The sequence below is a fragment of the Strix aluco genome, chromosome 33 (genome assembly GCF_031877795.1).
Source record: "Strix aluco isolate bStrAlu1 chromosome 33, bStrAlu1.hap1, whole genome shotgun sequence".
Lineage (NCBI taxonomy): Eukaryota > Metazoa > Chordata > Aves > Strigiformes > Strigidae > Strix > Strix aluco.
This window is the reverse complement of record NC_133963.1, coordinates 3,139,750-3,160,040: the sequence shown is the minus strand read 5'-3', so window position 1 is coordinate 3,160,040 and position 20,291 is coordinate 3,139,750. Positions and strand designations below refer to the sequence as shown.

At 68.6% G+C, this 20,291-nt stretch overlaps 2 protein-coding genes across 2 annotated transcripts; both read left to right on the top strand.

Moving 5' to 3' along the window:
* Nucleotides 1-256: 256 nt before the first annotated feature.
* Nucleotides 257-12,184, top strand: HIF3A (hypoxia inducible factor 3 subunit alpha). Its single transcript, XM_074810074.1, is given in 18 exon segments — nt 257-3,199; nt 3,202-3,322; nt 3,914-3,966; nt 3,969-4,048; nt 4,217-4,341; nt 4,793-4,862; nt 4,864-4,905; nt 5,462-5,492; nt 5,495-5,565; nt 5,567-5,649; nt 6,284-6,396; nt 7,205-7,346; nt 7,877-8,001; nt 8,384-8,553; nt 8,875-9,040; nt 9,043-9,298; nt 9,622-9,707; nt 11,356-12,184. Coding segments are annotated over 18 exon segments (2,178 nt in total). The 5' UTR covers nt 257-3,027; the 3' UTR covers nt 11,628-12,184.
* Nucleotides 12,185-12,579: 395 nt separating this feature from the next.
* PPP5C (protein phosphatase 5 catalytic subunit) lies at nt 12,580-19,961 on the top strand. Its single transcript, XM_074810162.1, has 13 exons — nt 12,580-12,879; nt 13,542-13,783; nt 14,455-14,602; nt 15,758-15,879; nt 15,990-16,055; nt 16,146-16,244; nt 16,341-16,446; nt 16,691-16,833; nt 17,262-17,349; nt 17,466-17,506; nt 17,622-17,800; nt 18,743-18,824; nt 19,522-19,961. Exons 1-13 carry the CDS (start codon nt 12,762-12,764, stop codon nt 19,582-19,584), a joined length of 1,497 nt encoding a protein of 498 aa, XP_074666263.1. The 5' UTR covers nt 12,580-12,761; the 3' UTR covers nt 19,585-19,961.
* Nucleotides 19,962-20,291: the final 330 nt, after the last annotated feature.

The following is a 20,291-nucleotide window of genomic DNA, read 5'->3' as shown; positions in this document are numbered from 1 at the left end:
GGGGTCCTGGGGGATAAAGCAGCGTCAGAGCCCTGGGGGGTCCCGGGGGCGGTTGTTGGGGGGCGGGGGGGGGGGCAGGATGTGGCCCCTTTCCTTGGGGGCGGGGGGGGGCACGGGGCACGGTCCCCTGGGAGCCGCCGGCCCCTCAAAAGGGGGGTCCCGGGGGGAGTTTTTGGGGGGCAGGGACAGGATCCGGCCATTGAGGGCGGCGGAGAGTCCCGGAGGGGGATGGGGGGTGGGGCCCCCCTGGGGGGGGGGGGCGTGTGACACCCACTAATGAGCAGGGGGGGGTTGGGGGGGGTTGTCCTCGCACGAGGGGTGGCAGCTGCGGGTGCTCGTGGGTGTCCTCGTGCGAGCTGGGGGGTGTCCCCGTGCACCCCACGTGTCGGCGCGAAGCTTGGACGCGGCCTCGTGCACGAGCCTCGTGTGAGCCTCGTGTGAGCGTCGTGTGTCCTAATGTGAGGCTTGTGCGATCTCGTGCCTCCTCGTGCGTCCCGTGTGAGCCTCGTGCACGAGCGTGCGAGCCGCGTGCGAGCCTCGTGTGTGCCTCGTGCGTCCTCGTGCCTCCTCGTGTGTCCTCGTGTGAGCCTTGTGCGAGCCTCGTGTGTGCCTCGTGCGTCCTTGTGCATCCTCCATCCTTGTGCCTCCTCATGCGTCCTCTTGTGAGCCTTGTGTGAGCCTCATGTGTTCTCGTGCCTCCTCGTGCGAGCCTTGTGCATGAGCATGAGAGCTGTGTGCTGTCCTTGTGCAAGCCTCATGCAAGCCACGTGTGAGCCTCGTGTGAGCCTCGTGCCTCCTGGTGCCTCCTCGTGTGAGCCTCGTGTAAGCCTCGTGCCTCCTGGTGCCTCCTCGTGTGAGCCTTGTGTCTCCTCGTGCATCCTCGTGCAAGCCGCGTGCGTCCTTGTGTCTCCTCGTGCCTCCTCGTGCGAGCCATGTGGCAGCAGGGAGCTGTGCGAGGCCTGTGCCAGCCCAAGGAATTGGGGGGGGGTGGGGGGGGGTGGGGAGGTGGGGTGTGACACCGGACTCCCCACCTGGTGCACACGCGTGTGCAAGGACCCGCGGTGCCACTCGCCCCAGGGTGGGGGGGGCCACGTGTGTGTGTGTGTGTGTGTGTGTGTGTGACGTCACGTGTGGCCTCAGCGTGACGTGGCCGGGACGTTTGTCCTCCCCCCTCTGCCCCCCCCAGCATCCAATTTGGGGGGGGGGCCCTGGGACACCCCCCCAGCACCCAGTGGGTCCCCACAGCCCCGGGGGCTGCAAAGGGACCCGAGTGTCCGGGCACCCCCCACCCGTCCGGCCTGGTTCTGGTCCCAGTTAGAGCTCAGTTCTGGTCCCAGTTAGAGTCTGGTTCTGGTCCCAGTTAGTGCTGACACTGGTCCCAGTTAGAGCTCAGTTCTGGTCCCAGTTAGAGTCTGGTTCTGGTCCCAGTTAAAGTCCGGTTCTGGTCCCAGTCAGAGTCCAGTTCTGGTCCCAGTTAAAGTCTGGTTCTGGTCCCAGTTAAAGTCCGGTTCTGGTCCAGTTAGAGTCCAGTTCTGGTCCAGTTAAAGTCTGGTTCTGGTCCCAGTTAAAGTCTGGTTCTGGCCCCAGTTAGTGCTGATTCTGGTCCCAGTTAGAGCTCAGTTCTGGTCCCAGTCGGTGCCCGGTTCTGGTCCTAGTCGGAGCCTGATACTGGTCCCAGTCCGGTTCCTCCCAGTTCTCCCAGTGCTGCCACAGGTGGGGGGGGGTTGGGCAGCCTGTCCGGGGCGGGAGCTGCCAGCGCACGTGTGGGCTGGCCCCTCATTTGCATATATTAGCATACATCCGCATACATTAGCATGGCCCCGCCCCTCGGTGGGTTCCCCCTCCCCCCCGTGTCCCCCGGCCGCGGCCCCTGGGCACCGCGCCAGGGACAGGAGAGGAACAGCCCGTCCGGCCGCGGCACGCGGGGCCTGACACGCACACACGGACACGCACACACACACCGACACACGGACACACGGACACACAGACACACGGACACACGGACACACGGACACACGGACACACCGACACACGGACACACCGACACACGGACACACGGACACACCGACACACGGACACACCGACACACAGACAGATGGACACACGGACACACCAACACATGGACACACGGACACACCGACACATGGACACAGGACACACCGACACACAGACAGATGGACACACGGACACACCGACACACGGACACATGGACACACGGACACACAGACACACCGACACACGGACACACCGACACATGGACACACCGACACACAGACAGATGGACACACGGACACACGGACACACAGACAGACGGACACACGGACACACGGACACATGGACACATGGACACACAGACACACACGGACTCACACACCAACACGCCCACACACATGGACATGGACACGCACACACTGACACACCCACACCCACACGCACTCCCCCCCCACACCCCCCGACACACACACACCAACACACACACACACGGACACACACACACACATGGACGGACACACACACACCAACACACACACACACAGACACCACCCCCCCCCCAAACACGCACGTGCCAACTCCCCCCCCACCGACACACCCACATGGACACACGGACACACACACTGACACACACACACACACACACACACACACCCCCGACAGACAGACACACCCCCAGACACACCCCCCGCACACACACACGGACACACGCTGACACACACACACACCCCCCAGACACGCACGTCCGGACACGCGCGCGCACACACACACGGACACACACCCCCCCCCGCACACCCACACGGACACACCCCCGACACACAGACCCCCCCTGACGCCCACCCGCACACCCCGACACGTCCCTGGACACACTCGCACCCCCCCACACGTTGTCCCCCCGTGTCCCGGCAGCTCCCCGTGCCCACAGTGACGCTGTTGGTGTCACCGGGTGTCCTTGTGCCCCTGGTGACAGTGTTGGGTGCAGGGTGGGTGCACTTTGGGTGCCCAGGGTGCCCTGATGGTGCCTTGGGGTGCAGGATGGGTGCAGGTGGGTGCCCAGGGCGCCCTGTGTGTACCCGGGGCGCAGCGGGGGGACGCCCCCGAGCACCCAGGGTGCCGCCGGGTGCCGGCAGGTCGACGCCGGAGCTGCGGAAGGAGCGCTCGCGGGACGCGGCGCGGTGCCGGCGCAGCCGGGAGACGGAGGTGTTCTACAGCTGGCGCACACCCTGCCCTTCGCCCGCGGCGTCAGCGCCCACCTCGACAAGGCCTCCATCATGCGCCTCACCATCAGCTACCTGCGCGTCCACCGCCTGCTGGCCGCCGGTGAGTCCCCGCGGGCACCCAGGGGACCTCCTGGGGCCTCCTGGGGACCTCCAACACCCATGGGACCTCCTGGGACCTGTGGGACCTCCTGGAGCCTCCTCTGGGGCCTCCTGGGGACCTCAAACACCCATGGGACCTCCTGGGACTTCCTCTGGGGTCTCCTGGGACCCCCAGGCACCCATGGGACCTCCTGGGGTCCCCAAACACCTGTGGGACCCTCTGGGTCCTTTCAGGACACCAGAGCACCCGTAGGCTCCCTGAGCACCCTGGGGACCCCCTGAGCTCCCCCAGCAACTCCCCCCAAGCACCCACAGCCTCCCCTGTTCAACCCCCAGACCCTTCAGCACCCTGGGGGACCCCCAGAGCAGCCATAGGCCCCCTCAGCACCCTGGGGACCCCCTGAACTCCTCCATCCCCCCGCCCCCCTCAAGCACCCACAGCTCCCCCCAAGCACCCCTGAGCACCCTGGGGACCCCCTGAGTCCCCCAGTCCCCTCCCTCCAAGCCCCCCACCCCCCCCCCCTTCACCCGCAGCACCCTGGGGACCCCCTGAGCTCCCCCCTCCGCCCCCCCAGCCCCCTGACCCCCCACCCCTCCCGCAGGCGCCTGGGCGGCGGCGGCCGAGGAGGTCGATGGTGCTACCTGAAGGCGCTGAGCGCTTCGTGATGGTGCTGAGCGAGGCGGGAGACATGATCTTCCTCTCCGAGAACGTCAACCGGCTGCTGGGGCTCAGCCAGGTTGGGCGGGGGGGCTGGGGGGGGGGGGGGAAGCACCCCACAACTCTGCAGGGGGAGGGGGGGGGGTGCCCAGGGCACCCATGGAGGTGGTGGAGGGGACGGGGGGGGGAGAACTGGGTGCTGGGGTGGGGCCCGTCAGGGTGCTGGTGCGAGGGTGCTGGTGCGAAGCGTGTGCCCCCCGCCGTCCCCCCCCCCCCGTGTCCCCCCCCCCCAGCTGAGCTGATCGGCCACAGCGTCTTCGACTTCGTGCACCCCTGTGACCACGAGGAGCTGCAGGACGTGCTCAGCCCCCGGCAGGGTGAGACCCCCGGGACCCCCCCAGCACCCCGGGACTCCCCTGGGACCCCCAAAACACCCCTGGGACCCCTCAAACAAACCCCTCAAACACCTCTGACCCCCCCCTCAGCACCCCCGGGGCTCCCCTGGGACCCCCCAAAACACCCCTGACCCCCCCCAGCACCACTGGGACCCCCCCAAACACCCCTGAGCCCCTCCCAGCACCCCTGGGACCCCCCAAACACCCCGGGGACCCTCCAACCACTCCTGACCCCCCCCCAGCACCCCGGGACTCCCCTGGGACGCCCCAAACACCCCCGGGACCCCCCTCAAACACCTCTGACCTCCCCCCCAGCACCCTGGGACTCCCCTGGGACCCCCCCCAAACACCCCTGCCCCCCCCCCCCAGCACCCCTGGGAGCCCCCCAAACACCCCTGAGCCCCCCCTGACCCCGACCCCCCCCCCAGCGGTGCCGCGCGGCGGCGGGGGGAGCGCTCGGGGCGCAGCTTCTCCCTGCGGATGAAGAGCACCCTGACGGGGCCGCGGGCGCTGCCTCAACCTCAAGGCGGCCTCCTGGAAGGTGGGGGGACACGGGGGGGGGGCACGGGGACATGGGGGGGACATGGGGGGGACACAGGGGGACATGAGGGGATGTGTAGGGGGGAGACGGGGGGACATGGGACATGGGGGGGGACACGGGAACATGGGGGGACATGGGGGGGACATGGATGGGGACACAGGGACATGGGGGGACATGGGGGTGACACGGGGGGACATGAGGGGATATGGGGGGAGATGGGGGACACGGGGGGACATGGGGGACTTGGGGGGGACAGGGGGACACATGGGGACACACGGGGGACATGAGGAGTTGTGGGGGGTCATGGAAGGACATGGGGGGACATTGGGGGGTGTGGGGGGGACATGGGGGGGGACACAGGGCCAAGACTTGAGGGGGACATGGGGACAAGGAGATTGGGGGGGTCAGAGGAGACATGGGGGGACATGGGGGGGGGGACGCGACAGGGAGGGGGGGGGAGAGAGCAGAGACACGGTGACAGGGGGACACAGCACCGGGGGGGCCCGCGGGCTTCTGGGGTGTCCCCCCCCCCCCAAGCCGTGGGGTCCCCCCCCAGGTGCTGCACTGCGCGGGGCACATGCGGTCGTACGCGGGGGGCCGGGGGGGGCGACCCCCCCCCTGCGCTGCCTGGTGCTGATCTGCGAGGCCATTCCCCACCCGGGGGGCCATCGAGACCCCCCTGGGCTCCGGCACCGTCCTCACGCGCCACTCCATGGACATGAAGTTCACCTACTGCGACGACAGGTGGGGGCCCCCCCAAAAACACCCCCCCCGGGGCACCAGCACCCCAAAAACACCCCCCCGGGGATCTCAGCACCCAAAAAACATCTCCCCCGGGGCATCAGCACCCCAAAACCAGCCCCCGGGGATCCCAGCACCTCAAAACACCCCCTGGGACACCAGCACCCCCAAAACACCCCCCCCCGATACCAGCACCCCCAAACCTGCCCCCTGAGCCCCAGCACCCCCCGGACCCCAGCACCCCCAATCCAACCCAGCACCCCAAAGCCCTTTAGGGACACCCCAGGACCCCAAGAGCCCCCCCCAGACCCCTCTTGAGGCCCCCCTCAACCCCATAAGTGCCCCCCAGGACCCTTTAAGGACACCCCAGGACCCCAAGAGCCCCCCCAGACCCTCTCGGGGCCCCCCTCAACCCCATAAGTGCCCCCCAGGACCCCTTAGGGGCACCCCAGGACCCCACAGGGCCCCCCCCAAACTCCACCAAACCCCCAAGAGCCCCCCCAGGACCCTTTAGGGCCACCCCAGGACCCACCCCAGATCCTCTCGGGGTCCCCCTTTCCCCATAAGTGCCCCCCAGGACCCCGTAGGGGACACCCCCCCCCCCCGGGAGCCCCCCCGGCTGAGTTGGGGTGCGCAGGATCGGGGAGGTGGCGGGGTACGCCCCCGAGGAGCTGCTCGGCTGCTCCCTCTACGAGTACGTCCACGCGCTTGACTCCGACACCCTCAGCAGGAGCGTGCACACCCGTGAGTGCCCCCCAAAACCCCCCCGACACCCCAAACATCCCCCCCCCGCACCCCCCCGGCACCCTGGGAACCCCAACACACCCCCTGAGCACCCCAACGTCCTCCTGGGAATCACAGCGTCCCCCCTGCACCCCAACAAACCCCTGGGAACCCCAACACCCCCCTGGGTACCCCAACATCCCCTCTGGGCACCCCAACATCCCCCCTGGCACCCCTGAACACCCCTATATCCCCCTGGGGCACCTCTGGGCACCTCAATATCCCCTTGAGGCACACCCTGGGCACCCCCATATCCCCCCTGGGGCACCCCTGGGAACCCCCCAACACCCCCCCTGGGCACCTCAATATGCTCCCTGGGCACCCCAACATCTCCTCTGGGGCACCCCTGGGCATCCCAGTATCCACTCTGGGCACCCCATGGCACCCCCATATCCCCCTGGGCACCTCAATATCCCCCCCTGGGCACCCCCATATACCCCCTGGGGCACCCCTGGGGCACCCCAACACCCACCCTGGGCACCCCAATATCCCCCCTGGGCACCTCAATATCCCCCCCTGGGCACCCCCATATCCCCCCTGGGGCACCCCTGGGCACCCCCATATCCCCTGGGCACCTCAATATCCCCCCTGGGCACCCCCATATCCCCCCTGGGGCACCCCTGGGCACCCCAACACCCACCCTGGGCACCCCAACATCCCCTCTGGGCACCTCCATATCCCCCCTGGGCACCCCAGCACCCCCTTGGGCTCTCCCCCCGGGGCCCCCGACCCCCCCGGGTTACCCACGGGGTGGTGCCCCCCCCGCAGTGCTGAGCAAGGGGCAGGCGGGTGACGAGCCAGTACCGGTTCCTGGCCAAGCGCGGGGGGTTCCTGTGGGCGCAGACCCAGGCCACCGTCATCGCCAACAGCCGCAGCGCCCAGCCCGAGGGCATCGTCTGCCTCCACTTCGTCCTCAGGTGGGGGGACACGGGGGGGGGGACACGGGGGGACACACGGGGGGACGGGCCCGTGGGCCTCTGGGGTGCCCATTGGAGCGCTGGTGCGGGGGGGGGGGGGCAGTACCCCAAAATTCCAGCACCAAATTTGGTTATTGGGGGGGGGGGGGGGGCAGCGCCCCGTGCTGGGTGCTTGGAGGGGTGGGGGGGGCTGCACCCCAAATCTCAGACCCCCGTATCCAGTGCCTGGGGGGGGGGTCAGCACCCCAAATCTTACAGTCCACGTGGCCAGTGGGGGTGTGCACCCCATAAATGATGCCTGGGGGGGCTGCACCCCAAACCTCAGACCCCGCATCCAATGCGTGGGGGGGTCAGCACCCCCAAATCTCATTCCCCATGCCCAGTGGGGGTGCACACCCCATAAAAGGTGCCGGGGGGGCGCAACACCCCATATTTTACACCCCATATCCAGTGCCTGGGGGGGTCGGGGGGGGTTGCGGCTGCCCCGTGGGGGTCCCCATCCAACGGGGGACTGACGGGCCCCCCCACAGCCGCGTGGAGCAGCGGGGGGTGGTGCTGTCGCTGGAGCAGACCCAACGCCGGGGTGAGGGGCGCCGCCTGCCCCCCCCCGCCCCTGGCCCCGACACCCCCGACGCCATCCTCAACCTCAGCCTCGGTGGGCACCAGTTGCGGCAACTGGGAGCACTGGGAGGTGGGGGGGGGGTACTGGGAGGACTGGGAGGGGGTTATGGGGGCACTGGGGCTTGGTATGGGGGGGTTGGGGGGGGGTGGGTGGGATCTTGTGGGGCTGTGGGGCAATCTCTGGGGTGCTGGGGGGTCCCTGGGGATCCTGGGGGGGGGTCTGGGGGTCCCCAGCCCCGTGTGATGGTGTGGACAGGGGTGGGGGGCCCGCGGGTGCTGGGGGGTCCCTGGGGGGGGAATTTGGGGGTTCCCCACCCCATGATGACAGTGTGGACAGGGGTGGGGGGTCCTCGGGTGCTGGGGGGTCCCTGGAGGGATTTTGGGGGTCCCCCACCCCATGATGACGGTGTGGACAGGGGTGGGGGGCCCGCGGGTGCTGGCTTTCGTGCGCCCAGCCCACGTCCCCGAGGCCGTGCTGCAGCGGGACCCCCGGCGCTTCTGCTCCCCCGAACTCGCCCGTCTGCTCGCCCCCATCTTCGACCCCCCCCCCACGCCCCCCCGCCGCCGTCCCCGCAGCCCCTCTCCGGTGAGTCCAGCCTTGGGGTTATGGGGGGGGGGGTGTGTCCCAGCCAGGTTATGGCGGTCTAGGGGGGTCCCTGGGGGAGTTGGAGGGCCTCTTGGGGGTCCTTCACAAGCTGGGGGGGGGGCCTGGGGAAAGTGGGGGGGGTCCCTGGGGGAATATGGGAGTCCTTGGGGTGTCCCTGAGAGGATGTTGAGGATCCTGAAGGAATAGGGGGGGGACAGTTTGGGCTTGGGGGGGTCCTGGCCAGGCTGGGGGGGGTGGGGGGGGGGCAGGTGTGTTGTCCTGGGGGGGTTTGGGGGGTTCATGGCTGTGTCCCCCCCCCAGCCCCCCGGGGATGAGCTGCTCTTCGAGGTGCAGAAGCTGTTTGCGGGGAGCCCGGGACCCGGCACCGCCCTGCAGGTACTGGGGGGGGGTGGGGGACCTTCCCCTGTCCCCCTGCGCCCCCCTGGACCCGGGGGGGTGACATTGTCCCCGCTGTCCCCAGGCGTCCCCCCCTGGACCTGGCCATGCTGGCTCCCTACATCCCCATGGACGGCGACTTCCAGCTGGGCGGGGCCGAGGTGCCTCGGGGGCGTGGCCTCCGCCCTCCTGGCCCCGCCCCCTCCGCCGCGGCCCCGCCCCCGCGCCCCCGCGCGCGCAGCTTCCCCGGCCGAGGCCCCGCCCCCTCCCGCCCTGGCCCCGCCCTCCCGCGTTGGGGCAGCGACCCCGCGCTCGGCCCCGCCCCCGCGCCCCGTCCCGGCAGGAAGAGGTGGGCGGGGCCGACGGGCGGGGGCGGGGCTAAAGTGGGGCGTGGGTGGAGCTGATTGGTGATGGGCGGGTGATGGGCGGGTGATGGGCGGGCTTAGGGGCGGGGTTTGTGAGGGGGCGGGGCTTACTGGGCTAAGGGGCGGGGCTTGCGGCTGGGTAAAGCTGGTGGAGGGGGTTAGTAGGGTGGGGGCGTGGTTTGGGGAGCGGGGCGGGGCGGTGTGGTAGGTGTGGGCGTGTCTTTAAATGGGTGGGCGTGGTTTGTGTGGTGTGGGCGTGGTTTTGGGCGTGGCTCGCGGCTTGGCGCGGTGTGACGGTGCCGCCCAGGGCGCGGGAGCCGAGCGGGGAGGACCCGGGGGCCCCCCTGAAGCGCCCCGAGCTCGACCCCCACCTGCTGCCCCCCCCTCGGCCTGGTACGGGGGGGACACGCGTGGGGGGGTGGGGGGGGGGACGCGGTTGGAGGGGTGACACGGGCGGGGGGCCGGGGGAGGGGGGGCCGGGGATGGGGGGGGGCCCGGGGACATGGGGGGGGGGACACAGGGAGGGGGTGGGGGACACACGTGGGGATGGGGGGTTGAAAAGGGGGGGACGGGGGGGGGGAGGGACATGGGGGAGGGGGCAGCAGGGGGGGTGGCGGGGTGCCCTGTCCCCATGGCCCCACCCCGTGTCCCCACGTCCCCCCCCCGTGTGTGTGTGTCCCCCCCGTGTCCCCCGCAGGGGCTGCTGCTGAGTGGGGAGGATCCCCCGGGACTGAGCCCCCCCTCTGGGGCAGGAGCCGCCCCTCGGTGAGGGGGGGGCCCCGATAACGGGGGGGGACACCCCCCCGATAATGAGGGGGTGGTAATTGGGGGAACCCCAAAACCGGGGGGGGGCGATAATGGGGGTTTAAACTAAAAATGGGGGACACAAACCCCCGAGGGGGGCCCAGTGTGGGAGGGGGTGGAATGAGGGAGACCCTCAAAACTGGGGGGGGGGGCGAAAATAGGACCCCAAAACCAGGGGTGAAATGGGGGGGGGGCACAACCAGAAAGGGGGAGCCCAAATTTGAGTGGAGAAGTGGGAGGGTCCCCAAAATGGGAGGAGGGGGGGCACAACCAAAGATGCTGGGGGTATAAGGGGGGGGACACCCCAATAATGTGTGTGTGTCCCCCCCCCACCTCGCAGCGCTGCTGGCTGATGGCCTGACCCTGCCGGGGGCCCCCCCCCGCACCCCCCCCCCTGGGGCCCCCCCCAGGAGGAGACCGAGGGGCGCCCAGGGGGGCCCCCCCAGGGCACGTGTCTGGAGAGCAACTGAGGGGGGGGGAGGGCCCCCCCCAAACCAGCAGCGGGTCCAAACCAACGACACCCCCCCACACACCTCGACGGGGACCCCTAAAAAAACACCCTCCCCCCCCCAACCCAAGGAGGGGGGGGGGGCCCGAAACACCGACCCCCCTGATACCCAATGGGGGACCCTAAAAAAACCAGCCCCTCTATAAATTGGGGGGGGCCCAACCTGGCACACAGTGGGGCCCCCCCAAACCCACATCCCGGGGGGGCACCAAAAGCCATGACCCCTCCCACAGACCCTGGGGGGGCCCCCGTTTGTCCCCACCCCCCCACCCGGGGCCCCCCCCCACTCCCCCCATTTAACCCCCCTTGACCCCCCCTCCAGGCCCCCAATCCCTGGGGGGCTTTGAGTGACCCCCTGGCATGGGGGACCCCCCCCCACAGACCCCCCCCCACATGGGGACCCCCCACATTCCCCCCCCCTTGGGGACCCATCTGGACCCCCCCCCCCCCAATTTGGGGGCCCCCATGCCCCCCCAACCACGGGCTCCCCCCCCCCTCCCCAATCCTCCCATGGGGCCTCCCAGGGCCCCCCCCCCACCCTCCTACCTCGGCCTGGCCCCCCCCCGGGGGGGCTCGGGGGGGCCCATCCCCCCACTTGGTGCTGGGCTGAAAATGCCCCTTTGGGGGGGCCCCAGGGACCCCCCCCACCCCCCCCCCCAAATCTGGGACCACCGGGGCAGCGCCCCCCCCCCCCGGGGACCCCCTTTTATACTGCTCCGTCCTGCGCAGCCCCAGGGCTCCAGAGAGACGCGCTCGTGCGAGGGCCTCGTGCAAGAGCCTCGTGCAAGACCTTGGGCCTGATCCTTGTGCAAGAGCCTTGTGCGAGAACGTTGTGCGAGAGCCATCCTCGTGCAACGACCTTGTGCAAGAGCCACCCCTGTGCAAGAGCGTCATGTGAGAGCCATCCTCGTGCAAGGACCTTGTGCAAGAGCCACCCCTGTGCAAAAGCCTCGTGCGAGAGCCACACTTGTGCAAGAACCTCGTGCAAGAGCTTTATGTGAGGACCTTGCGCCTGATCCTTGTGCAAGAGCCATGCTTGTGCAAGGACCTTGTGCAAAAGCCTTCACGGAGAGCTGCCCTTGTGCAAGAGCCCCCTCATGTGTGAGCCCCCCCCCCCATGTGCCTCCCCCAACTGCCCTCGCTCAGCTCTTGTGCCTGAGCTGGGGGGGGGGTGTTGGAGCTTGCACGAGGCTCCCAGCCCTTGCACTACAGCCCTTGCACGAGGGGGGGCGGGGCTGGACGCCGCTGCCCAGAGCCGCTGGGACCCACACGCACACCCCCCGCCCCCCCCCCCCCGTGCGAGGCCAAGCGCGCCCCTCCCCGCTGCCCCCCAAATATCGCTTGGGGGGGGCCCTGTACCGCCCCCCCCGCCGCGTCCCTGCCCCCGTGCGCTCGCACACGCTTGTGCACAGGCCGCGTGAGGGGGGGGGGGGGCTCCCGCACAGTCACACGCACACGTGCCCCCATGGGGGTGTCGCACGGGGACACGCCTAGTGTCACCACCCCCCCCCCGCCATGCTGCCCCCCCCCCCCCCCCATAAACCTGCTCTGAACCCACCGAGGGCTCCGCCTCTGCCTGGGGGGGACACGGGGGGACACGGGGAGGGGTGTGACAGGGACATGGGGGGGCACAGTGGGGTGGGGGGGCATGGGGGGTGTGACAGGGCCATGGGGACATGGGGAGGACATTGGAGGGGACATGGGGGGGACACGGGGGGTGATGGGGGGACATGGGGGGTGTTGGGGACATGGGGGGGACATGGGGGGACAAGGGGGGTGATGGGGGACACGGGGGGTGCTGGAGACATGGGGGGGGACATGGAGGGACACGTGGGGACACGTGGGGACACACGGGGGGCCGTGGGGACCCCCGGAGCTGCGGGGACTTCGGGGGGGGGGACACGAGGAGGCCGCGGGCTGCGCCCTGGCCACTCTGGCCCGTCTCGCCCCGTCTCTATGGTCCCCTCGGTCCTCCCGCCCCTCTCGATGGTCTCGCGCGGCGCGCGCCCGTTTGCGACACTTACCTCGGCACCGCCCCTTCCCGTCCCGCCGTCTTTACGACAGTCGGCGGCGGCGCTTGGCGGCGCGGCGGGTCGGCGCTCCCGGCGGTTGCCAGGGTGCTTTACGGCCCGGCGATGGCGGAGGGAGAGCGGGCGGAGAGCGGCGGCGGCGGCGGCCCCGGGCGACCCCCGAGCCCGGCCGAGCTGGAGCGGGCCGAGGCGCTCAAGACCCGCGCGAACGAGTTTTTCAAAGGTACCGGCGCGGGGCGGGGGGGGGCAGCGATGAGGGCAGGCGGGGGGGGGGGGGCAAGAGGGGGCTGCCAGATAGGGAGCCATTGGGATCAGTGAGGGGCGGGGGCTGCCAAATAGGGGTCTATAGGGGTCAGTGAGGGGCGGGGGCTGCCAAATGGGGATCTATAGGGGTCAGTGTGGGGCGGGGGGCTGCCAAATGGGGATCTATAGGGGTCAGTGTGGGGCGGGGACTGCCAAATGGGGATCTATAGGGGTCAGTGTGGGGCGGGGACTGCCAAATGGGGATCTATAGGGGTCAGTGTGGGGCGGGGACTGCCAAATGGGGATCTATAGGGGTCAGTGTGGGGCGGGGACTGCCAAATAGGGGTCTATAGGGGTCAGTGAGGGGCGGGGGCTGCCAAATAGGGATCTATAGGGGTCAGTGTGGGGCGGGGACTGCCAAATAGGGACCTATAGGGGTCAGTGTTGGGCGGGGGGCTGCCAAATAGGGATCTATAGGGGTCAGTGTTGGGCGGGGGCTGCCAGATAGGGATCTCTAGGGGTCAGGGAGGGGCAGGAGCTGCCAAATAGGGATCTCTAGGGGTCAGGGAGGGGCAGGGGCTGCCAAATAGGGATCTATAGGGGTCGGGGTGTTCCTTCCCGCTGACCCCGCCGGCGGCCCAGGGAAGGACTACGAGAACGCGGTGAAGTTCTACAGCAGCGCCATCGAGCTGAACCCCACCAACGCCATCTACTATGGGAACCGCAGCCTGGCCTACCTGCGCACCGAGTGCTACGGCTACGCCCTGGCCGACGCCACGCGCGCCGTCGAGCTCGACAAGAAGTACGTCAAGGGCTACTACCGCCGCGCCACCAGCAACATGGCCCTGGGCAAGTTCAAGGCCGCCCTCCGCGACTATGAGACGGTGAGGCCGGGCACCTCAGGGTGCCCCTACGGCACCCCCCCCACACCCTGGTGTCAGCGTGTACCCCCTGGCGCTGAGGAGAGGTTTGGGGAACCACTTGGTGTCACTGAGAGGTGACAGCGTGTCCCCCCCATGAGCTCAGGAGAGGTTTGGGGACCCCCTTGGTGTCAGTGTGTGTCCCCCTGAGCTTGGGGAAGCCTTGGGGACCCCCTTGGTGTCACTGTGTCCCCCCCTGAGCTTGGGGGAGGTTTGGGGACCCCCTTAGTGTCAGCATGTCCCCCCCTGAGCTTGGAGGAGCCTTGGGAACCCCCTTGGTGTCACTGTGTCCCCGCCTGAGCTTGGGGGAGGTTTGGGGACCCCCTTGGTGCCTTGGGGACCCTTTTGTCCCCTCCCCAGTGTCAGTGTGTTCCCTAGAGCTGGGGGGAGGACCCTTGGGGAACCCTCTTGTCACCTCCCAGCGTCATCTGATCCCCCAGAGCTGTGGGGACGCTTGGGGACCCCCTTGTCCCTCCCAGCGTCGCATCCGCGCGTCCCTTTTCCCAGTCCCCTCTCAGGGACACCCCAAGGCCTTGGGTGCCAGAGCCTGGGTGGCCCTGTGGCCTTTGGAGGGGCCCTGGGATGGGGGGGGTGTGTGTGTCCCCGTCCTCTGACGTGTGTGTGTGTCCCCCAAGGTGGTGAAGGTGAGGCCCAACGACAAGGACGCGAAGCTGAAGTACCAGGAGTGTCACAAGATCGTCAAGCAAAAGGCCTTCGAGCGGGCGATCGCCAGCGACGAGCACAAACGCTCCGTCGTCGACTCCCTGGACATCGAGAGCATGAGTGAGTCCCCCCCTATCCCTCCTCGTGCCCCCCCCAAAATATCAAGGCAGCCCTTTCCCCACAGGAGGAGGCGGCTGTGGGGGCCCCAGTCAAGTCTCAGAGTCCCCTCTGGGCTTCCCAGGGGGGCTTGGAGGTTGCTGTGAGGGTCTCGGGGGGGACCTCGGGGATCTTCAGCGAAGGGTCGAGGTCCCCTGGGAGGATTCTGGGGGGGCCCTGGGGGTCTCGTGAGGGTCTTGGGTGTCTCCGTACAGATTTTTGGGGGTGGGAGTGAGGGCTGGGAGAGTCCTGGGGGGACCGTGAGTGTCCCCAGTAAAGACTCAGGGTTCCCATGGGAGTCGATGAGGGTCCCTAGCAGAGGTTTGGGGGTCATCAAAAGGGTCTTGGGGGCCCCCTTGAGAGCCCCCAGTGGAGGCTCAGGGTCCCTGGGGGGGGTCTCAGGCACCTCAGGGGCCTTGGGGAGCTGTGGGGGTCTCCAGGAGGGTGTTGGGGCACCACGGGGGTCCCCATGAGAGAACCAGGCAGAGCCTTGTGTTACCCAGAAGGGTCCCTGGGATTGTCTTGGGGTCCCTGTGAGGGTCTCGGGGTCCCCATGAGGGTTTTGGGGTCCTCATGAGGGTCTCAGGGTCCCCATGAGGGTGCCAGCAGAGCTTTGGGGTCCCCTTGAGGGTCTTGGTGTCCCTGTGGGTGTCTTGGTGTCCCCGTGAGGGTCTTGGGGTCCCCATAGGGTCCCCATGAGGGTCTTGGGGTCCCCATGAGGGTCCCCAGTGGAGCTTTGGGGTCCCCATGGGGGTCTTGTTGTCCCTGTGAAGGTCTTGGGGTCCCCATGAGGGTCTTGGGGTCCCTGTGAGCATCTCGGGGTCCCCATGAGGGTCACCTTGGGGGCCTTGGGGTCCCCATTTGTGTCTTGATGTCCCCACGAGGGTGTTGGGGTCCCCGTGGGGGTCTTGTTGTCCCCATTTGGGTCTTGCTGTCCCCAGGGGGGTCTCAGGATCCCCGTGAGGGCGCCCAGCAGAGCTTTGGGGTCCCTGTGAGGGATCCCCAGGAGGCTCCGGGCGTTCCTTGGGGGGGGTGGCCCTTTGTGGGGGGGCGGGGCTCGTCCCTGCTGTCCCCTCGTGTCCTCGGCCAGCGGCGGGGGGGTGTTTTTTGTTCCCGCAGCCATCGAGGACGAGTACAGCGGCCCCAAGCTGGACGGTGGGAAGGTGACGCTGGCGTTCATGAAGGAGCTGATGCAGTGGTACAAGGAGCAGAAAAAACTCCACAGAAAATGCGCCTACCAGGTACCCCCGTCCCCCCCAGTCCCCCCCAACCCCTCCCGCTCCCCCGCTGTCCCCAAGTGCCACCCGCCGTCCCCTTCTTCGTCACCTGCGCCGCCCCCTTGTCCCCGCAGATCCTGGTGCAGGTGAAGGAGGTGCTGGCCAAGCTCCCCACCTTGGTAGAAACGACGTTGAAGGAGGTGGGTGCCCCTCGCGCGTGTTTGCGGGGGCGGGGGAGGGACACACACGGGATGTCCCCAGGAGGTGACGTGTGTGTCCCCCCGCGGCAGACGGAGAAGGTTACGGTGTGCGGGGACACGCACGGGCAGTACTACGACCTGCTGAACATCTTCGAGCTCAACGGGCTGCCCTCCGAGGCCAACCCTTACGTATCCCGCCAGCGGGGGGGTCGGGGGGGAGCTCCCGGTGGTGGGGACACGCCGGGTGACAACGAGGGGACGGGGGTTTTCCTGAACCGGCCGCAGATATTCAACGGGGATTTCGTGGACCGCGGGTCCTTCTCGGTCGAAGTCATCCTCACGCTCTTCGGCTTCAAGCTGCTCTACCCCGACCACTTCCACCTGCTCCGAGGTAACGTGGGTGACAAACGCCCCCACCCCATCCCCTCGGGTTGTCCCCGGGCGCGGTGGCAGTGTCACCCGGCTCCGGTGAGGGTCACCATCCGCCCCCCCCCCTACCCGCGTCCTCGGGACTTCATGCTGAGCCGTGGGGCTTTGTCCCCCCGCCGCCGCCTGACGGTGTCACCGTGTCCCCCTGCTGCCGCCTGACGGTGTCACCGTGTCCCTGATGGTGTCACTGTGTCCCCCCCCTGCAGGGAACCATGAGACGGACAACATGAACCAGATCTACGGCTTCGAGGGGGAGGTGAAGGCCAAGTACACGGCGCAGATGTTCGCCCTCTTCAGCGAGGTCTTCGAGTGGCTGCCGCTGGCCCAGTGCATCAACGGGAAAGTGCTGGTGAGGGGGTCACCCCCCCCCATCCCCAACAGCCCCCCCGGGGGGGCCTTGTGCAGGGGGAGGGGGTGGGGTGGGGTCTCTGCCCTGCCTGGTGGGGTTTAGGGGGGGTCCCTGCCCTGCCTGGTGGGGTTTGGGGGGTCCCTGCCCTCCCTGGGGGGTTTGGGGGGGGTCTCCCCACCATCCTCAGGGAGCTGGGCTGATCCCCGTCCCTGGTGGAGGTCTGGGGGGGCGGTCCCCATCCCCGGTAGTGTTGGGGGGGCACCCCCCCTTATTAATGTCACCCCCCTGTCACAAGTGCCCTCCCCAGGGGTTCAGGGGGGTCCCTCTTTCCCCCTGGGGGTGGTGCCCAGCAGGGTGAGGGTGGGGGGAGTCCCCCTCTCTCTGTGTGTCCCCCCGCTGTCCCCGTGCCACCGTGGCCTCTGTCCCAGATCATGCACGGGGGTCTCTTCAGCGAGGACGGCGTCACCCTCGACGACATCCGCAAAATCGAGCGGAACCGGCAGCCCCCGGACTCAGGTGGGAGACGAACCCCCCCCCCCCACCCTTCCCCAGTGACCCCCGTGGTGTCACTGTCCCCTCCGAGGGGCCCACAGGGGACACTGACCCCCCTCCCCATCCCCCCCCACCCCCAGGTCCCATGTGTGACCTGCTCTGGTCTGACCCACAACCCCAGGTGAGTTGGGTCCCCCAGACCTCCTGTGTCCCTCCCTGTCCCACCGCTCCCCCCCGGCCTCGGGGACAGCCACCGCCATGTCCCCGAGGCCGCGGTGACATCGCCGTGTCCCCAGAACGGCCGCTCCGTCAGCAAGCGCGGGGTCAGCTGCCAGTTCGGGCCCGATGTCACCAAGAGCTTCCTGGAGCGCAACCGCCTCGACTACATCATCCGCAGCCACGAGGTGAAGCCCGAGGGCTACGAGGTGGCCCACGACGGCAAGTGTGTCACCGTCTTCAGTGCCCCCAACTACTGGTGAGTGTCACCGGCACCTGGGGGGACGCTGGGGGGACACTGTCACCCGGGGCGGGGGGGGGCGATGGGGGAGCGCCTGGTTGCGTCCACTCCATGGCTTGGGTGCACCCGTGGTGTCCCCTGAGCCACGTTGTCCCCTGGGTGTCCCCAGAGACTCGGTGTCCCCTTAACCGGGTCCCTGAGGGTCCCCTGAGGCACATTGTCCCCACAGTTGGGTCACTGGGTGTCCCCTGAGACTCATTGTCCCCTCTCTGGTCCCCCGGGTGTCCCCTGAGATTTGGTGTCCCCTGAGCTTGATCCCTGGGTGTTCCCTGAGCCACATTGTCCCCTCCCTTGTCCTCAGGTGTCCCCTGAGCCATGTTGTCCCCTCCCTGGTCCCCGGGTGTCCCCTGAGCTGCATTGTCACCTCAGTCAGGTCCCCAGGTGTCCCCTGAGACTCGGTGTCCCCTCAGTTGAGTCCCTGAGTGTCCCCTGAGACTCAGTGTCCCCTCAGCCAAGTCCTTGGGTGTCCCCTGAGCCACCTTGTCCCCTCCCTTGTCCCCGGGTGTCCCCTCAGACTCGGTGTCCCCTGAGCTGGGTCCCCGGGTGTCCCCTGAGCTGCATTGTCACCTCAGGTCCTCAGGTGTCCCCTGAGACTCGGTGTCCCCTCAGCTGAGTCCCTGAGTGTCCCCTGAGCCACCTTGTCCCCTCAGCCCAGTCCCCGGGTGTCCCTTGTGCCTCAGTTTCCTCAAGTACCTCCTGTTCCCACCTCCGGGTGTCCCCACGTCATACCGGGGTGTCCCCAAGCGTCCCCAACCCTTGGGTGTCCCTTGAGGGGGGGCTCTACCTCAGTGTCCGTGAGCTTTAGTGTCCCTGGGGGGGTCCCCAAGTCTCCGTGGCCCTGTGGGGGGGGCTGTGTTTTAGTGTCCCCGAGTGTCCCCAAGTGTCCCCGTCCCCCCACAGCGACCAGATGGGCAATAAGGGCTCCTACATCCACCTGCGAGGCAGCGACCTGCGCCCCGATTTCCACCAGTTCACAGCAGTGGTGAGTCTGGGGGGGGGACGGGACCCCCCAACTGCCCCCCCACCCTCTCCCTGGGGCCCTGATGAATCTGGGACCCCCCAAACCCCCCCCCACCGGGCACCCCCCACCCCCCCGCAACCTGTGATCCCTGAAAGGTGTCCCCAGAGCTCCCCAAAATCCTTGGGACACCCCCAAATCTGTCACCCTCAAACCTTCACCCCCCCCACCCCAGGGACCCCCCCCCTCAACCCTGGGTGCCCCAAACCCACCTTGGACCCCCCCGAAACCTCCACTGGTTCCTTAAACCCCCCCTCAAACCTGGGGGACCCCCCCCAGACCCTCTTGGGGGCTCCCCAAAACCTTCCCCAGACCCCCCCGACTTGTGGAATTCCCCAAAACCCTCCCTCACCCCCCCCCCCCCCCCCCAGTTCCCCCTTAGACCTCGCTCTGCCCTTCCCCAGCTTGGGGGGGGGCTTTAGAGGGGGCTACTGGGGGGGGGGGGCTATTGGGGTCTCTGGGGCTTATGGGGGGGGTCATAGGGGCTATTTGGGGGGGTGATGGGCTGGGGGGGGTAATGGGGGGGTCACAGGGGCTATTTGGGGGGGTGATGGGGTGAATGGGGGAACTCTAGGGAGTGGTAATTACCCCCAGGGGGTGGGATTTTGGGGGGGGGGGAGCAGATTTACCCCCCCCTTACCCCCCTTTTCTCCCCCCCCAGCCTCACCCCAACGTCAAGCCCATGATGTACGCCAACACCCTGCTGCAGCTGGGCATGATGTGACCCCCCCCCCGCCCCCCCGGGTGCCCCCCCGCACCCCCCAGGGGCTTTTTAATATATTGGAAGATTGTATTTATTCCCCGCCCCCCCCCCCCCCACTGCCCCGTCCCCTCCTCCAGTGCTCCCAGTTTGGGCAGGAACTGGGGCAGCACCCCCGGGGGGGGGGGGGGGTGTCACTCTGCCGGCGTTGCCCCCCCCGGGGGGGGGGTTTCCCCTTGTTGCCCCTCCCCCAACAAGCAATAGGTGCATGGAGATGGGGGTGGGGTGGGGAGGGGGGGCGGGGGGTTTGCTCAGGATTTGCCTCCCCCCCCCCCCAACCCCCTTCCCCGGCCCCCCCGCCCAGGACGTGCCCCGCCCCCCCCCCGCTGGGCGATTTTACCGTCTGTAATTAATAATGTCAAAATAAAGTAATTATTGTAATCTGGGCGGGGCCCCAGGCCTGCGGGGGGGGGGCACTGTTGCCATGGAGACCTGTGGCGGTGGGGGGGGCGCTGTTTCCACGGCAACCAGCGGCACGGGGCGCGTTGCCACGGCGACGGGAGTAACCACGGGCGGGAGGGCGGGGCGAGCTTCTCGTTACCATGGCGACCGCGCCCCCGCCCTCGCAGCGGAGTGGACGAGGCGATGAAGGGGGCGAGGCTTTCCGGATCACGTGTCGCCTCCGGTCACGCCCACTTCCGGGTCTTCCTCCTCCTCCCGTCGCATTGCGG